General features: G+C 41.9%; 1 protein-coding gene across 1 annotated transcript in view; it reads left to right on the forward strand.

Annotated features, from left to right (window-relative positions):
- The window catches only part of LOC107115679, an 87,143-nt gene that overhangs the window by 57,127 nt on the left and 14,798 nt on the right, over positions 1–15,218 (forward strand). The window contains exons 12-14 of the mRNA XM_015417435.1: positions 189–293; positions 5,858–5,955; positions 6,084–7,278. Coding sequence (XP_015272921.1) covers positions 189–293; positions 5,858–5,955; positions 6,084–7,278 — 1,398 coding nt within the window. The remainder of the gene's footprint in view (positions 1–188; positions 294–5,857; positions 5,956–6,083; positions 7,279–15,218) is intronic.

The raw sequence follows: 15,218 nt of genomic DNA on the forward strand, positions 1-15,218 counted from the left end.
CCACCTCTGGATGAGTCCAGGAGTTGAGGTGGTGGTGAAAGCAGCCAACAGACGTGGCTGGTCCAGGGGCCACTGCAGCCACTGCTGTGGCCAGCACGAGAGGCAGGGTGGGTGTCACGGCCTGAGGTGGAGACAGGCAAAGGCCTTGGGTCACTCTTCCTCCCCTTTTCTCTCTCTCTCTCCCAAAGAAGGCACGGATGTGCGAGAGACTGCAGTGGAGACGGACGAAGGGCTGGAGAGTTTCTCAAGAGGATCTCAACAGAATAGTTCCTTCCCGAGTGAACTGGCTGCGAGTGAGTCTGCTTCGTCTTTATGTCAAGGGAAAGGGCAAAGAATAGCCATGGTGGATTTCTGCTTCACGTCTTAGCAGCTCTTGGTTGGGTAGAATGATAAAGCCCTCTGGGTAAGGAGGGAAGCCCTTTGGGGCCTGCGATCCTGGGAATTCTTCCTGGGTCTGAGCTCAGTTGTGGCTCTTTTAGTCCCTTTAGGGGCTGTCCAATACCGGACATTTCAGGGAAAGGTGAGGTATTCACTTAAGAAAAGCTTAGCTGGACGAGTCAGAAGCCCATCAGTCTTTTCCCACCGTGGTCAGTTGAATATCTCCAGGCCTCCCCTCCCTCTCTCCCCCAACAGCTGGTATTCCTATGGGAGTTCCCTTAGAACTGTGGGGTTTGCTTGCTGAGGTCCTGACTTCTCCCCTGCCCCAGCCGACATGTGTTATGGGAGTCTGAAGACCAGCTCCTCTTCTCTGTCATCACACCTGGATGGAAACTCTCTGTACAATCCCAGGACTAGAAATTATGACCACTTTTCATAGTTCATCATCAAAAGACCTGCATGGGCAAGCGGATGAAGGAACTTGTGGTGGCAGAAGTTGCTGAGTTAAAGAGAGAAATGGGATATAAATTAGAAAAAGAAGTGGGACAACTTAGAAAAGAAGTCCAAAGCCTGTCACAAAAATCTACAGAAACAGACCAAAAGATACAGGATTTAAGCCAGAAGATGCAAGATGTAAATCAAAAAGTTGAGACTGTGTCAAAAGAGTATAAGACATTGGATGCAATGGTGAACTGCAGAGCCATGCAAACACACCTTAGATTGAGAGGAATTGAAGAACAATTGGATGACAAGATAAGAATAAGAGTAATTGAAGCCATTACAGAATATCTCAAGGATGAGGATGTGGAAGAGACAGAATTCAACTTTGATTTGATATACAGAGTAAATTTGGCAGTAGAAACGCAGAGGAATTTACCGAGATATGTGATCGTGCAATTGGTGACCAAAAGAATGTGGGAGCTCATTTTTAAAAAGCAGTATACAGTCCCGTTTGTAATGGACGGGAAGAAAATCATGGTAATGAAAGAATTGCCAAGACAGATTCTGCAGGACAGAATTTTTTTTAAAAAACTAACAGATAAGTTGAGAAGTCTGAGCATAAGATACAGATGGGAGATACCACAAGGATTAAGCTTCACATATCAAAATCAAAGGCATACAATCAAGACTTCGGCAAGAATGGCAGAATTTATGTATGAATTTGAAAAAGATTTTGGAGAAAAATAATAAGAAGACATGATGATGGAGTACAAAATTTTTTCATGGAATGTAAATGGACTAAACTCTCCCCAAAAAAGAAAAATTGTGAGACATTGGCTGGTGAAACAAAAAAGTAACTTGATTTGCTTGCAAGAAACACATTAGAAAACAAGATTGCAAATATTTGGTGGCTAGGCAATTAGGAGAAGAATTTTATTCATTGGCAACCAAAAAGAAAAGAGGTACTGTGATTTACGCAAAGAAAGAATTAGAGCCTAAAGAGATCTTTAAAGATAAAGAAGGACGATATGTGGCTATAGAAGTAAAGATACAAGACAAAAGAATGCTGGTTGTAAATATTTATGCGCCCAATGGAGCAAAAGAAAACTTCTTTAAAGACTTGACAAAGGAATTAGACCAAGTAACATATGAACAGCTAAAATAACAGGAGACTTTAATGGTACTGTTAATTTTGAATTGGACAGAAAATCACAACAAAAGTCGGGAAGAAGTGGGAAACTACCCAAGGTTTTTTTTTGAAATGGCAGAACAAGAAAAATTACAAGATGTTTGGAGAGAATGGAACCCTGGGATCAGGGACTTTACATTTTACTCTAATAGACATGAATCTTTCTCGAGAATTGACATGATATGGGCAACAGGTGATTTGGTTTTGAGGACTAAAACCATTGAAATACTACCAAGATACAACTCAGACCACAACCCATTATTATCGGTTTTGAAAGGAGAACGGAAAAAACCAAGATGGAGAATAAATGAAGATCTTTTAGACCAGGAAGAGGTGGTGGAGATTATAAAGACAGAGACCAGATGTTTTTTTTCAAATAAATATAACACAAGAGATGTCATCTCAAGTAATCTGGGATACATATAAAGCTGTGATTAGAGGTTTGTTGATTTCTCTAAACAGTAAAGACAAGAAAAAGAGGATGGAGCAACAGAATCAAATAACGGAAGAGTTAAAGAAGCTTGAAGCAGATTTAAAGAAAAAGCCAGGAAAGAAATTTTTTTTGAGGAAAATCCAAATTTTGCAGGAGCAATTAAATGGATTGCTAAATCAAGAATTGTACTGGAATTTGAAAAAACTGCAACAAAAATCCTTTGAAGGGGCAAATAAACCGGGTAAATATTTGGCATGGCAATTGAAAAGGAGGTAAGAGAGAAACATTATAACGAAAATTGTTGAAGAAGGAAAAGAGATAATAGGTGTCAATGGAATTAAAAGAGCTTTCTATAAATATTATGCAAATTTATTTGCAAAAAAATGTGGATAAAAAGAAAATAAAGAATTATTTGGATAAAGTGAACTTGAAGATTCCAGAGAAATTTAAGAATTATTAAACAAATTGATTACTAGAGAAGAAATTGACAAAGCAATACAGGATGCAAAGCTGGGGAAAGCTCCGGGACCAGATGGATACACAGTGAAGTTTTATAAAAAAATAAAAGAGGAGCTGACCCCATTTTTGGAACTGTTAATGAATGATATAAGGGAAACAAAGAGAATTCCGGATACTTGGAAGGAAGCGGTAATTTCACTGATTCTTAAGGAAGCACAAGATTTGAAGAATGTGAAAAATTATAGACCAATTTCTCTATTGAATAATGATTATAAACTTTTTGCCAAAATAGTCTCAGAAAGAGTAAAGAAATACCTGCAAGAAATTATAGGAGAAGAACAAACTGGCTTTTTACCCCAAAAACAGATAACGGATAACGTAAGAATGGTGATTGATGCAATTGAATATTATGACAAATATCCAGGGAAAAAGATCGGTTTTTTCTTTGTAGATGCAGAAAAAGCATTTGATAATTTAAACTGGGACTTTATGTTTGAAACATTGGAAAAAATAAGTGTCGGAGAAAAATTCATGAACATGATACAAGCAATATACAGTGAAGAAAAGGCGGTGTAGGTAATCAATGCAGAAACGACAGAATAAGGGTGCCCTCTATCTCCGTTATTATTTATATGGATTTTGGAAACTTTTTTGAAACAGATTAAAGAAGATAAAGAGATATTGGGCTTAACGAATAAAGGATTTTCATATAAGTATAGAGCGTTTGCTGATGATGTGGTGTTCCTGATTGAAGAGCCGAAACAAAACATACCAGAGCTGGTGAAAAAGTTAACGGAGTTTGGAGAATTAGCTGGTTTCTATTTGAATAAGGACAAGTAGAAAATAATGTGTAAAAATATGACAATAAAAGAAAAACAAGAATTGCAGCAAGTGGTGCAATGTGAGGTTGTATCTAAAGCCAGATACTTGGGAGTAGTCTTGACTATGAAAAATATAGAGCTTTATAAGAACAATTATGAGAAGCTTTGGTCAAAAATAAAACAAGATCTTGAAAAATGGAATAAACTGAATTTATCACTGATGGGAAGAATCTCAGTGATAAAAATGAATCTTTTACCACGATTGATGTTTCTGTTTCAGACAATTCCAATAATAAGAGGGGAAAAAATCTTGGATGGATGGCAGAGAGAGTTATCAAAGTTTGTATGGAAGGGGGGAAAACCAAGAATTAAAATGAAGATTCTTTGTGATGCCAAAGAAAGAGGTGGACTGCAATTACCCAACTTAAGACTATACCATGATGCGGCTTGTTTAGTTTGGTTGCGGCAGTGGGTTACATTGGAAAATAAAAAGCTGCTGGCATTGGAGGGATTTGATTGTAGATATGGGTGGCATGCTTACTTATGGTATGAAAAAATGAAAATTGATGGGTTTTTTAAACAACATACCATTAGGAAAGTTCTTGCTGATGTTTGGGGTAAATATAAAAAAATTTTTCAGAAGAAAGGCCGCTTTGGATAGTGCCAGCAGAGGTAATCAAACCGCATTCGGGATCTCAATGGAAAGATTGGGTTCAATATAAAGACATGTTAAAAAAAGAGGGGAAAGTATTTGTTTTGAAAAAAGAAGAAATCGTATTTAAATATGGGTGGTTCGAATATATACAAATAAATGAGTTGTTTAAAAAAGATAGAAAACTTTTGGTTTTAGAGAAAAAAATAATGAAATAGAGGTTGCATGGTTTGAAGGGGAAAAACAATGTATCTCTAAAATTTATAAAATATTGTTAAAATGGTATACAGAAGAGACTGTTAAAGAACAAATGATAAAATGGGCGATAAATATGAATACGGAAGTAACTATAGATTCATGGGAGTACTTATGGAAAAATGCATTGAAAATATCTACATGTACTAATTACAAAGAAAATTGTTATAAGATGATGTATAGATGGTACATGACACCGAAGAAAATTGCAAATATGAATAAGAACATGTCAAATAAGTGCTGGAAATGTAAGAAAAAACAAGGTTCTTTTTACCATATGTGGTGGACATGTGAAAAAGCTAAAGCTTTTTGGACTCAAATCCATTTTGAGATGGAAAAGATTTTGGAATGTACATTTAAAAAGGAACCAGAACTGCTACTCCTGGGATTGAAAATGGAGGAAGTTAATGCAGACAAAAAAACTTTGATGTGGTACATGGTGACTACAGCTAGTCTTGTTTATGCACAAGGTTGGAAGCAGGAAGAAACACCGGGAATGGATGAATGGATTAAAAAATTGTTGTTTGCAGTGGAAATGGATAAAATGACAAGAAAATTGAATAATCGAGGAGCCGAAGAATTTTATAGAGACTGGAAGGATTTAAAGGATTATTTGGAAAAAAATGGAGACATAAAAGTTATGCTATTTAGTTTTGAAAATTATTAAAAGAACCATTATGGAAATCATAAAAAAGGAGAAGTTTTTAAAAAAGGGAGTAGACATAAATGTTACCTAGTGAACTATAAGAAATATTAAATGGAAAATTTAAGTTAGAATTTAAGATATGCAGGAGGTCGAAGCATTGTGGGAAGCCATATATAGAGGAGGGAAAAGGGAGGGAAGAGGATGTAACGAGGGTTAAAAGTTATAAAATATAAATTTCTGTTTTATTGTTGAACTGAAGTGGGATGTTAAAATGCAGTATTGGTTGACTTGATGTTATATCCAAATAAAAATGTTTAAAAAAAATATCAAAAGACCTGCATGGCATGGCAAAAGGGAAAGGCAAAGCAACAGATCTTTGCCAGCTTTTTCCTTTAAAGTCCATTTGGGGAGTTTTGGGGAGGGGAGGGATAGACAGAATACAGAAAAGGCTCTACTGGAGGCCTGGCCAGGGAAAAGTGACCAGCGGCTCAGCAGATGAAATGCACACTCGTTAATCAGGAGTTTCTGATTGGTGGCTTCATGACTTGTGTAAGTGGTAACTAATTCTCCCTCCTTGTTCCAGAAGATGTCGAAGAGTCATTTGGGGAATTTCAGAAGTTCCCACTGGAAAAAACCCAGGAACAGAGAACAGAGATGGACCACAGAGGCAGGAAGGAAGCTGTGCGGTGAAGAGAGGGGTTCACTCCATTCCTCGCCAAGAAGGGGGCTGCCATGAAATCCCAGTCCACAATCGGAGTGACAGTCTTCAAAAGCATCGGAGAACCCACACAGGGGAGAAATCTTTTGAATGTCCAGAGTGTGGGAAGAGATTTAGTCGGAGTGTCAGACTTCAAGAGCATGAAAGAACCCACACAGGACCTTTTGAATGCTCAGAGTGTGGGAAGAGATTTAGTCGGAGTGACAGACTTCAAGAGCATGAAAGAACCCACACAGGGGAGAAACCTTTTGAATGCTCAGAGTGTGGAAAGAGATTCAGTAGTAGTGGTGAACTTCAAAAGCACCGAAGAAAGCACACAGGGGAGAAACCTTTTGAATGCTCAGAGTGTGGAAAGAGATCCAGTAGTAGTGGTGATCTTCAAAAGCACCGAAGAACGCACACAGGGGAGAAACCTTTTGAATGCTCAGAGTGTGGAAAGAGATTCAGTCAGAGTGGCCATCTTCAAGAGCATCAAACAACCCACACAGGGGAGAAACCTTTTGAATGCTCAGAGTGTGGAAAGAGATTCAGTCGGAGTGGCAGTCTAGAAGTGCACCAAAGAACCCACACAGGGGAGAAACCTTTTGAATGCTCAGAGTGTGGAAAGAGATTCAGTCTGAGTTGGAATCTTCAACTGCACCAAAGAATCCACACAGGGGAGAAACCTTTTCAATGCTCAGAGTGTGGAAAGAGATTCAGTCAAAATGGCAATCTTCAACTGCACCAAAGAACCCACACAGGGGAGAAACCTTTTGAATGCTCAGAGTGTGGAAAGAGATTCAGTCAGAGTGGTGATCTTCAAAAGCATCAAAGAACCCACACCGCGGAGAAACCTTTCGTATGCTCAACGTGTGGAAAGAGATTCAATCTGAGTGGCAATCTTCTAAGGCATCAAAGAACCCACACAGGGGAGAAACCTTTTGAATGCTCAGAGTGTGGAAAGAGATTCAGTCAGAGTGACAGTCTTCAACAGCATCACAGCAGCCACACAGGAGAGAAACCTTTTGAATGCTCAGAGTGTGGAAAGAGATTCAGTCAGAGTGGCATTCTTCAACAGCATCAAAGAACCCACACAGGGGAGAAACCTTTTGAATGCTCGGAGTGTGGAAAGAGATTCAGTCAGAGTGGCCATCTTCAAAAGCATCAAAGAACCCACACAGGGGAGAAACCTTTTGAATGCTCGGAGTGTGGAAAGAGATTCAGTCAGAGTGGCCATCTTCAAGAGCATCAAAGAACCCACAAAGGGGAGAAACCTTTTGAATGCTCAGAGTGTGGAAAGAGATTCCGTAGGAGTGGTGAACTTCAAAATCATCAAAGAACTCACACACTTGTTTCCAAGGGAACCTAGCTCCATTCTCACCATCCTAATAAGGAAAAAGGACTTCCCAAAGGAAATAGGAAGGTGGAGGGGTAGCATCTGAAAGACCAAGGAAATTTCCCAGGGAAGAAGCTGATTTGGTCAGGCAGAAATGAAAACAAAGATCCGTCAGACCTTATGGCACCTCTGCATCCTGACTCCATATGGCCTTTTTTGGGCAACCCCTCTTTCGAATAGTCATGAAGGAGCTACTGGACTTTAACTCTGCTCTGCTTCTACGGACGAATACGGCAACCCACCAGAGAGGCAAAGAGCGTGCCTCGCCCTTCCAGGCTGCAGAGTCCAAGTGATAAAACTGAACAGCTTCAGTAATGGAGGGAAAGCCTCAATCAAACCCACGTGCATTTGGACAGAGGTACAAACTAAAATCATCGTGGCTTGGAATAGTCTCTACATTAAAAATCAATGGATTGCCAAAATAAATTTTCTATTTCAGTTGTTTCAGATACAAAGACTTTGATGGACTGGCAGAAAGAAAGAAATATATACGGAGTGGAAAAACTAAGAATTAGATGTAAAGTATTACAGGATTAGAAAAAAGAGGAGGTTTAGCAGTACCTAATATTAAACTGTAACACTAAGCAGCCAGTTCAGTTCGGATTGCAGATTCGATCAATCAAGTTCAACTTTGAGATGTCTTCAGATATCTAAAGTTTTATGATGACTGGAAGGTTTTTCCAGTTCTGTATGTATTATTGTAAATATTTTTCCTATAGATTGTATCTCTGCAAGTGATATTGTGAGGTGTGCTTTGGTAGACATTATCTATTGACTGATTCTTTGTGTATGTATATACACATATATATGATGTGGGTCCCTTACCAAGATACTTCTGGGTTGGTTCATTGGGTACACCTGTAGAATAGATCCCTTCCAGTCCGGCTTTCGCCCGGGGCATGGGATGGAGACTGTATTGGTCGCCCTTACTGACGACCTCCGACGGCTTCTGGATCGAGGCAGTGTGGCGGCGCTGTTGTTGTTAGATCTGTCGGCCGCATTCGATATGGTCGACCATCAGCTGCTGACCCACCGCCTCGCCAACGTGGGGATTCAGGGGCTCGCCCTCCAATGGCGTACCTCTTTTCTCCGTGGTCGGGGACAAAAGGTGGTGATAGGAGAGCAGCAGTCCCGGAGACACCCTCTTGTGTGTGGGGTGCCTCAGGGGGCTGTTCTTTCCCCGTTATTTTTTAACATCTACATGCGCTCCCTTGCCCAGGTTGCCTGGAGGTATGGGCTTGGGTGTCATCAATATGCTGATGACACCCAGCTCTATCTGATGTTGGGCGGCCGGTCGAGCTCTGTCCCCGAAGATCTGCACCGGGCATTGCAGGCTGTGGCTGGTTGGCTCCGACTGAGTAGGCTGAAGCTAAACCCGGCGAAGACAAAGGTCCTGGGCTTGAGTCGCGGTGGTCTGGGGCGGGGGCTCCCTCTCCCGACCTTCGATGGGGTGCCTCTGGTGCCAGCGCCGGAGGTTAGGAGTTTGGAAGTGCTCCTGGACTCCTCGTTAACTATGGAGGCCCAGGTGGCAGCCACTGCCAAGTCAGCTTTTTACCATCTGCGGCTGGTGCGGCAGTTGGTTCCCTTCCTCGACCGCAGTGACTTGGCCACAGTGATCCATGCGACGGTCACCTCGAGGCTAGACTACTGCAACGCTCTCTACATGGGGCTGCCTTTGTTGCAAATCCGGAAGCTGCAGCTGGTGCAGAATGCTGCGGCCAGGCTGTTGATGGGTCTTCCTAGTAGGGATCACATCCAGCCTGTGCTGAAAGCGCTGCACTGGCTGCCAATAGCCTACCAGATTCGCTTCAAAGTGCTGGTTCTTACCTTTAAAGCCCTATATGGTCAGGGTCCAGCTTACCTAAGGGACCGCCTTTCCTCATATGTTCCCCTGCGAGCACTACGGTCTGGGACGCAACATCTCCTGGTAATGCCAGGTCCCAAAGAGGCCAGGCTGGCCGCTACCAGGGCCAGGGCTTTCTCGGTGGCGGCTACTACCTGGTGGAACGAGCTCCCGGAGGAGATCCGGGCCCTGCGGGACCTTGTACAGTTCCGCAGGGCCTGTAAGACGGAGCTCTTCCACCAGGCGTATGAGTAGGAGCCGCCACTACCATCACTACTGTTCCATCTTAACCTGGCCCTGGAAGAAGGCACATCAGTGGTTCCCGGAGCAGATGATGCTGAGTAGGTAGAGCAGTTGCAATGGAGCAGTTGTAATTCGCCATCTTGTGGAATATCATCTTAGAACATCTAGAGCACTTTGTTAATAATGTTATTGTACTGTAGTGATTTTAAATGGTTTTAAATATGTGTTATATTGGCGTGTGCCTTCGTGTAAGCCGCCCTGAGCCTGCATAGCAGGGAGGGCGGGGTATAAATTGAATAAAATAAATAAATAAATACATATTTCTGAGAGTTTGTGGAATAATCTAGTAAGAACACTATATCCAATTTGAAAACACATGAGAGACACATCATTGAAGGAATCACAGGAGACCGCTCTCTCTTGAGGGTAGAGAAATCAGTCTGCCTTTCAAGGCAGCAAGCGTTTATTTTATCCACACTCTGCCCCCCCCACCCACCGTGGGGTTAGGTTTGGACTTGCACGTACAGAAACAAGAGAAGTACAATAATTAACAAGCTACCCTTAGCTTTAAGATGCCCACAGGTACTAGGATGTGCAAAGGTCAGGGCTCTTACTGGATGAGAGTAACTGATCAATCCAGATGTTTGCAGAGTCTGGAAATATAGGCTCAAATCAGGATCGGTGTGCCTAATCGCTGATCTTTGCCCACCTGTTATGCTGACCCTTGCCCACACATCATGACCCAGGAGGTGAAAGGAGGATCCTTTTGGAGAAGTTTGGAGCTTAATGAACTCTGTAATAATGGATTATCCTCGTTTGGATATCAGAATTATTACAGGGGACCTTGTATTTGAATCTTTTCGAGATGGGCTTATTTCTGTGTTGGATTGTTTGCATGAAGTATTAGAATGCATTTGTTCACATTGATATTATAATATTTGTTGTTGTTCAGTCGCACAGTCGAGTCCGACTCTTTGCGACCCCATGGACCAGATCACGCTAGGCCCTCCTGTCTTCCGCCATCCTCTGAAGTTTGCTCAATTTCATGTTCGAGCTATAGTTGGCGTATTTTTCCCCCTCTCTGTTTATTGGAAAGGATTTATAAAGGACAATAGATGGCTGGAGGCTTGTTGGCTATTTAGCACATTGACTTTGAATTTGAAGAAATTTAAGAGGCGGAATAAAATGGTGTTTGCACTGAGGACAAAGAAGGAGATGGATGAAAACATGGAGGTGGGCGAGATGACGATTGAACAGTTTATTAGAGTTTTGAAAGAGGGGATTCAAAAAGGATGTGAGGAAGCATGTGCAAACTTAAGGAAAACATATCACATCCAAGTAGAAGCTGAGAAAAAGAAGCAGCAGGAGCAACCCACTTTAATTGAAAGCTTAGAAGATCAGCAAAAGGAGAAAGGTGGTTATTGTGTGGCAGAAAACCCAGGAGTGCTACAGGAGAAAGACTGTGTAGTAATTCAATACCCCTTAACCAAAACAGTGATAAAGAAGAAGAAAAAAATCATTTGGTGTAAAGTCAGAACTGTTAAAAGAAAATGATGGTGGCGAGGTGGCGAGCGGAAGTAAGGAGACGTAACATCGAGCGGTGGACCGGAGGCGGAGCCAGGAAGCGTAGGCACGGCGGCGCAGGCACGGCGGAGCCTGAGGGACAGAGCTGGAAGCCACGCCGAGGCGATCTGCGCGACGAATGGGCCCGCCGACTCTAGAAGACCACCTGAGAAGTCTGAAGGAAAAAGTGGATGGAAGAGGCCGAGCCGGGAGCCGAGCCGAGACAAGCTGATGAAACACCAACTGAATCCCACTGGGTGCTGGTATTCAGTCCCGCCCCAACAATACATGTGCCCATAGACAGGGATAATAATATAAACTATGTAAGCCGCTCAGAGACCCCGTGGGAGGGGTTCGAGCGGGATATAAACTGAATGTATAATAATAATAATAATGATGATGATGATGATCAACGAATGAAAAATGGAAAAGAAGGAAACCGGAGCGCGAAAGGGAAAAGAGCACGGGCTTGGAAATTTAAAAGAAACAATAAAATGTGGGAAAGGGAGTATGTGAGAGTTAGAGGGGGGAGAGTACAAAATCAGTTCATACATAAAGGAAAAAGATATGTTGAAAGGTTGTGCAGGAGAACAAAAAGAAACAAATCATGGGCTTGGAAATTTAAAAGGGATAATAACGTGTGGGAAATAAAGTTTGTGAGAGCCAGAGGGGGGAGACCAGGAAATCAGTACGCACACGAAGGAAGAAGGCATGTAGAAATGCTGTGTCAGAAAAATAGATTACAGATGTGTAGGAGGAAAAATAAATTATATAAGGAGGTGGAATGATCCGTTTTCTTCTGATATAGGCCTAGTGGGGGGGAAATGACCTTAAAATCTTTTTTTGTTGTATAATAGTGGGGATTAAGAAAGCGTTATTAGGTGTAATTTAAAGTTTAAAGGTGTGGTAATAAGAGGGATGCTAAATTGTCTAAAAATGTTTAATCATGTTTATTTATGTTAAAATATTATGGTTAAGTTGTAATTCATTTTAATCATAATTTAAAATGACTTTGAGTGATAATTTGAATTTCTAAATTAAGGATTAGTAAAAGGGTCTTAAGAAACTGCTAGGAAAATTAAAACATAGCTTCCCTTTTCTTCATACTGCAAATTAGTGGTGGATAAGAAAGTGTTAATATGTGTACTTAAAAGATAAAAGCGGGTAATAATAGGGATGCTTAATTATCTTAAAGGTATTTAATTATGTTTAATCAGGTTGGAATACTATAGCTAAATGGCAATTGATTATAATAATAGTCTAATGTGACTTTGAGTGATAATTTGAATCCAAAAATTAAGAGCAATGAAATGATAGATCAGTGGAGCAACTGTTAATGTCATAGGAGAGGAATTGGGATGAATAATTGTTTGATTTTTGGTTGGTGTATTGTGATATGATGATGTAATTAAGGTTCTACTTAATGTTGATAGAACTTTAAAAAACTTTAAAAATAGTATTAGTAAACCCTGTACATATACTAAGTGCAAAGAATGGACTACTACTGGATGATTCTAAACAGTGTATATGAGTATCGTATATTACTAATCTGAGCTGACAGCCAAATCTTGAGAATGTAGTAAATTTCAAAGGAAATTGAGATGGAAGTAGGTACTCAATACAAAATTGAACTAAAAGTGGAAGATAAAGAACAAAATAATTATTTCCTGTCTAGTTTTTCCATTAATCTGTGCTGTTGAAATGAAAATTGTTATCTTCGGTTTTTTGTTTTTGTTTCTTTGTTTGTATGTAGTCGTTGATGTTCTTGTTTGTGTGTATACGATACAGGCTTATATGTTTAAAAACCCAATAAATATATTGTACAAAAAATATATATTAATGTTCGTTGCATCTATGACACTGTCTAACCATCTCCTCCTTTGCCGTCCCCGTCTTCTTTGATCTTCAATCTTTCCCAGAATCAGGGTCTTCTCCAGGGAGTGCTTCCTTCTCATTTGGTGGCCAAAGTATTTGAGCTTCAGTTTCATTATCTGGACTTCCAGGGAACAGTCAGGGTTGATTACTTTTAGGATTGACTGATTTGATCTTTTTGCAGTCCAAGGGACTCTCAAGAGTCTTCTCCAGCACCATAGTTCAAAAGAATCTATTATTTGGCACTCGGCCTTACTTATAGTCCAACTCTCGCAGCCATACATGACTACTGGGAATACCATTGCTTTGACTATGCGGACTTTGGTTGGCAGGGTGATGTCTCTACTTTTTATCATGCTGTTTAGGTTCGCCATCGCTTTCCTCCCAAGGAGCAGGCATCTTTTAATTTCATGGCTGCTGTCACAGTCTGTGGTGATCTGGGATCCCAGGAACGTGAAGTCTGTCACTATTTCCACGACTTCCCCTTCTATTTGCCAAAGAGTGATGCGGCCAGATGCCATGATCTTAGTTTTTTTTATGTTGAGCTTCAAGGCCACTTTTGCGCTCTCCTCTTTTACCCTGAGCAAGAGGCTCTTTAGGTCCTCTTCACTTTCTGCTATTAGAGTGGTATCGTCTGCATATCTGAGGTTGTTGATCTTTTCCCCAGCAATCTTAATTCCCGCTTGTGACCCTTGATTTCTACAGGGTCATTATGAAATTGGTTGATTTGTTTTCAGTTCCCGTCCTAATAAACCTCAGCATAGTGTTGACCTTTTTTATTGCAGTCACACACTGTCTCAACATTTTCAGTGAGTTATCCAGTACGACTCCAAGATCTTTCTTTTGCTCAGTCTCTGTCTGTTCGGATCACATCAACGTGTGTTTATAGTGAGGATTTTTGGCTCCAGTGTGCATCACTTTGCACTTGGCCACATGAACCTCATTTGCCATGTTGACGCCCACTCCCCCATCCTCGACAGATCTCTTTGGAGCGCCTCCCAATCCTCCGTGCTTTTCACCACCCTTAACAATTTCGTGTTATTTGCAAATTTAGCCACTTCACTGCTTAATCCCAACTCTAAATCATTAATAACCAAATTAAAAAGCATTGGACTGAATACTGATCCCTGGGGTACCCCACTGCTTACCACCCTCCACTGAGATAATTGCCCACTTATACTCACTCTCTGTTTCCTTTTAATTAGCCAGTTTTTGATCCACAAAAGGACTTGTCCTTTTATCCCGTGATTATTGAGCTTACTTAGGAGCCTTTGATGAGGAACTTTATCAAAAGCTTTCTGGAAGTCAAGGTAAACAACATCTATTGGGTCCCCTCTTGTCCACATGTTTGTTCACCCCGTCAGAGAACACTAACAGGTTAGTGTAACAAGATCTTCCCTTACAGAACCCATGCTGAGTCTGCCTCAATAGTTTTTGTTCATCAGTGTACCTGTACCGTCTCCGTTCCGTGACCCGGGCAGAACCCGGACTGGAAGGGATCGAGGATGGAAGCCTCATCCAGGTAGCTCTGTAGCTGTGACGCCACCGCCCTCTCAATAAGTTTGCCTAAATAAGGCAAATTGGACACCAGCCGATAGTTGGCCAATTCGGCCGGGTCCAAAAAAAATTTTTTTTTTAGGAGAGGGCGGACCATCGCTTCCTTGAGTGCTCCAGGGAACCGTCCCTCCAAGAAGGACTTGTTGACTATCTCCCGTAGAGCGCCTCGCAGCCCCTTGTGGCCAGCTTTAATCAGCCAGGAGGGGCACGGATCAAGGTCGCATGTGGTTGGGCGCACAGATACGAACAGCCTGTCCGCTTCCTCCAGACTGAGTGGGTCAAAACATACTAAACCCGGCCCCAAAGACGTGCAAGGGGCCTCAAGTTCGCTAACTGTATCAATTGTGGCGGGGAGGTCACGGCGGAGTGCCGAGACTTTATCTGCAAAATAGCTCGCAAAAGCCTCGCAGCCAATGTCCAATTCCCTAACATTTTCCTTGCCCTGAGGCAGAGTTGTCAAAGACCGAATTACTCTAAATAATTGGGCCGGGCGTGAGCTAGCAGACGCAATCGAGGCCGCATAGAAATCCTTCTTTGCGGCCTTGACTGCCATCCCGTAGGATCTCATAAGTGATGGTAGTGGTGTTCTGGACACTTCGTCGCGAGCGCGGCGCCACCGTCTCTCTAGCCGTCTCAGTTCTCGCTTCAGCGAGCGCAACTCCTGGGTATACCAGGGCGCTCGCTTATCACGAGCGCGGAGAAGGCACCTGGGAGCGATCTCGTCGATGGCTGAGGAGAGCCGGTCATTCCAGTCCTCCACCAGCTCCTCCAAC

This window comes from Gekko japonicus, unplaced genomic scaffold (genome assembly GCF_001447785.1).
Source record: "Gekko japonicus isolate JY-2015 unplaced genomic scaffold, Gekko_japonicus_V1.1 scaffold2712, whole genome shotgun sequence".
NCBI lineage: Eukaryota > Metazoa > Chordata > Lepidosauria > Squamata > Gekkonidae > Gekko > Gekko japonicus.